The sequence below is a fragment of the Poecilia reticulata genome, linkage group LG11 (assembly GCF_000633615.1).
Source record: "Poecilia reticulata strain Guanapo linkage group LG11, Guppy_female_1.0+MT, whole genome shotgun sequence".
Classification (NCBI taxonomy): Eukaryota; Metazoa; Chordata; class Actinopteri; order Cyprinodontiformes; family Poeciliidae; genus Poecilia; species Poecilia reticulata.
Window position 1 is genome coordinate 24,673,978 of NC_024341.1, and position 4,364 is coordinate 24,678,341.

General features: G+C 36.3%; 1 protein-coding gene across 1 annotated transcript in view; it reads left to right on the forward strand.

Annotated features, from left to right (window-relative positions):
* The first annotated feature begins 1,885 nt into the window (after positions 1-1,885).
* Positions 1,886-4,364, forward strand: part of cratb (carnitine O-acetyltransferase b) — a 20,968-nt gene continuing 18,489 nt past the window's right edge. The window contains exons 1-3 of the mRNA XM_017307373.1: positions 1,886-2,297; positions 2,565-2,789; positions 4,008-4,127. Of these exons, the coding sequence (XP_017162862.1) occupies positions 2,247-2,297; positions 2,565-2,789; positions 4,008-4,127 (396 nt within the window). The 5' untranslated portion in view covers positions 1,886-2,246. The remainder of the gene's footprint in view (positions 2,298-2,564; positions 2,790-4,007; positions 4,128-4,364) is intronic.

Below are 4,364 nucleotides of genomic sequence, written 5' to 3' on the forward strand. Positions count from 1 at the left end.
CTTGTAAAAAGATAAAAATAAAAACTCAGGTGTGCATTTCTGAGTGATGACAATCACTTATCTATGCAATAAGAACAAATGAAAAAAAAGATTTTATTTTCCAGGTGATATATTTTATAGTTTCTTCTATATATGTCTTTTAAATGTTAGAATGCTCTGAAAAAATAGACTTGAAGTGATTTTTACGTCATCTGGATTTATGTGCCTGCTGGATTAGCTCATACAGATGACCTAAAGATTAATGTAACGTAATCTGATAGTTTGAAGCTTGTTTAATAAACCAACTTTCACTGGGTTTTGGTGCAATGTATGACATTATTGGTCTGTTAGAGGTTTTATTTTTGATGTTTTTATTGTGAATGGGACCTGAACGGATGTCAATGAGAGGAAGATTTTGTTTCAACCCAGACACCAGATGCACTTCAGCTGATTTTGGACTTTTATTTTGCTTATKTAACCTAAATATTTCAACTGGCAAAGATTACGTGCATGTGACGGTTTTCCTCCGATGGTTACGGAAGCTGGCGTCAAAACAGAAAAAGCTAATAAAGTGTTACAAAACAGTTTTATGTCCTGTTTTTTTGGTGCTTGTGGTTAAATAAATGTTTCTCAGCAGTTTCTGTTTTGAGCCACAATTAAATTACTTTTCCCAGATGTTTTTCCAGATGTATTTTAGTTCTGGTTTTCTTTGAAAATATTGCGAAATGTTGAAATTATGAAACTGAAAACTATTTAAATGTCTTTGGCTCTTATGTTTGTCAGCAGATGTCCCAGAGTGTTATTTTGTATTTTTTCAAAATGTTTTTGATGAGATGATCAATGCCAGTACTGTAAAACATATACAGTGAATAAAAACAAACAAAATTGAAACCCGAATAAAAATATTTTTGTAATAAGATCCTCACTATAACCACAAAACTAAATAATTCCTAATTTTTGTTCAATTTCTTAATTCTCCTTTTATTCAAATCTAGAAATACAAAAACAAATTTAAAAAATGGTTATATATGTGATTATTTAAACTAAACTGGAAATAAACCACATAAAATGAATGAATGATTCAAATAATTGTAACATATATAAATAATTAAATGTGAAAATTTGTTAACATTTAATTCGCCTTCACGTCAGAAGAAATGATCTAAGTTCATTTACCAGTCCGCTGTTACAGAAAGTCATGACTTACTTTTATTTTAATCTGATTTAAAATAAATCAGGTGTCACTTTCACAAGCTATAAAGGACAGTGGCACAGGAAGTGTGAAATAATTACATAAATACTGCAAGAATTACAGATTATGCAAAGTTAAGTGGAATTCCTGTAATAATTTGTAATCAATAATTCATATAAGTATGAGTAACAGAAAAAATAACAAATCAGGCAATAAAATTTTTACAAATCAGTTTCTTTTAACAGAAAAACTTAATAACGTTAACAAAAACTGCAGGTGTGTTTGTTTTTCTTTCAGTGGGAAGAGAATCCTGAAAATGTACCCAAGTAAGAGTAATGATACTTCATATAAAGTTACTCAAGTATAGTACAGCGTAATAAAAATAATCCTAAAAGCAATTTCTTTCTAAATAGTTACCGAAGTAAATATAACTCAGTAAATGTAGCTCGTTACCACCCATTTCCGCTCTGTAGTAACGATGTGTCATTTTTACAACAGCGAATTAAGGACTTCATAGGTAGAAAAAAAAGGAGYAAATTTACACCAAAATAATCCAAACTTTTGAAATTAATCACAGTGCTTTTACAACGTCTTTATTTAGGGTTCATCACTTGTTGTTTACTAGAGTTGGGGGCRCAACAGCGGCACCCTTTGCCCAGACACGGTACTGCCCCCTGCTTTCGCGGGTCGGTCGCGTAGCTGTTTACGGAAACGTCTTTACGTCAGCACGTGTACAGCAGCAGCGGCAGGCAGGCAGTAGTCATCTCCTAGCTTCTGTCCACTACGTGAGGCTCTGCATGCTCGCTGCCAGAGGGAACAACCACCGGAGAGAAGAGGCGGAGGGGGGACCGCGTTGTTTTCCGCCCCGAAAAATCAACTTTTCTCAGAAAGTTGTGCGTCGAGCGATGAGGGCTGCCGTGTGTCTTCATGGCGGAGAAGTAGGAGGAGGACAGGGCTTCATTTTGGCGATCTGACGCTGCGCGGTCTGAGCTGTGTACGTCTGTGGACGTAAAGGAGAAGGTGCCTTTTTGTGGCCACACATGCTCCACAGAGTGGGGAGCTGATCCCAGGAAACATGATTTTCAAGAATATTCACCCGAGAACTTGCAGAGCATGGCTGTCTTTGGTGAGTTTTTATTTTGTCGAGTTGTTTTCATGCTGTTTCTGTTGACCTTCTCGTCTCGCAGAGTGACAAAAAAAGGGCCACAAACTGAGTATTTCTATCAACAACACTGCTGGTAATTAAATAACGAGTAGCGGATGTAGTTTCCACTATCRTATCTTCTGCATTTCCTGCAGTGACGCGATTTAATTGGCTCTGGTCAAACTCCAGTGGAAGACAAACCAGGCGTTCAGTAAACAGAAAAACACGCGTCCCTCTTCTTTTGTGCAGGTTTCCCCGAGGCAGGAACCGTGTTTCTACTCCACGGTGCCCCCGCAGCCGGTGCCCCCGCTGACCCAGACCCTGCAGGGGTATCTGAGGGCGCTGGAGCCCCTTCTGCCCCCGGAGGAGCTCAACCACACCCGCAGGATAGTGCAGGACTTCGGGAGGCCCGGGGGCCTGGGRCAGCAGCTGCAGGAGGGGCTGGAGAGGAGAGCCAGGTTCACCAAGAACTGGGTGTGTGTGAAGCAGACACATGTTCAAGCTGGAAATGGGCGGAAGCATAACTGCTATTGCTTAAAAGCATAAAAGACACGGTGTAAAATGCAGTAAAAACACACCAGGGACATCTTTGAATATATTTAAACGAGTTAAAGACACAGAAATGAACTAAATTACCCAAATAATAACCATGAAATGCTCACAAAAACAAAAGTCATCTGGTGAAAGTTACAGAGCAACAATCGGTGTCATTCTGTAAATAATGCCAAATTTTCTAGAATCTATAATCATAATGATGTCATTTTCACAACAGTGAATTAAGGACTTCATAGGTAGAAAAAAAGGAGTAAATTTACAACAAAATAATCCAAAACCTTTGAGATTAATCACAGAAATTTTCTAAAAYTAACACGGAAATATCTGAATGTGAAAAATTAATAATTTGCTGGATGACAATTTTTGACTTTTGAAGCTCAGAAATGTCCTTATTTTTTCTAGAAATTTTTTCTTATTAATCTAAAAATATTTTAGTTTTTTCMTAGCAAATTTTAGACACTTTAAACTCAGAAATTTCCTTGTTTTTTTTCTCTAGAAAATTTATGAGGTTAATTTTAAAATATTAGAATTTTTTYTAGCAAATTCAGAAATGTCCATGTTTTTCTAGAAGATTTCTAAGATTAATACAAAAATATTAGATTTTATTTAGCACATTTTCAACGTTTTAAACTCAAAAGTTTGCAAAACATATATATCAAATGAGTTTTACTTTGGCATGCTAGTTAGCGTTGTAGCAATCATTTTGTAGGAATGCTTTAGTACCGAAGCTCTGCATYTTTTTAAATTTTATTTTATGTGCCTGTATATATCTGAGTTTATTACTTTTTGTTTTTAAGTATAAMTATCTACTCATATTGTACATATTTAATACATCCARCTAAATAAGTTGAATATCTCGTAAAGTATATAAATATTGCATTCATATTTAAATAGTCATACAGTGCTACTTAAACAAAATTGTGAAGTGAAATATTAATATCTTTAACTTTTGATGTAGAATAAAAGAGAAAACGATAAAATATAGTAGATAGTTGCATAAAAATAGATATTGTATTCATGCTTTGAGTGGAATATTTTTTGTTTAAAATTTATTGTACTTCAGTTATTTTTACTGAAATTAATAAAAAAAATGTGTAGAAAATGATAAACAGTTTGAATTTTCTTTGGTYCTTCCAGGTGTCAGACCTGTGGGTCCAGTGGGCGTACCTGGAGAGCAGGCAGCCCCTGGCGGTCCACTCCAACCCGGCCATCTCTCTGCCCCGCAGGGACTACAACGACTGGAGGAGCCAGCTGCTGTGAGTCCAGAAAACTACACGGTTTGACCCATAATGAGCAGTTAGARACATGTCTGGAGGAGATGTTTACTCTGGCATTCAGACGTCCTTATCTGTGTTTGGTGGTCGAGCCGTTTGCTTTGTTTTCTGCTGGAGAAAAGTCCGATAGTGGAGGCGTCRCTTATCAGGAGAGGATGCATTCTGACTGATAAAAGTCAAGCAGAAGAAGAACCAGAAAGCACTTTTCCTAAACTATTTA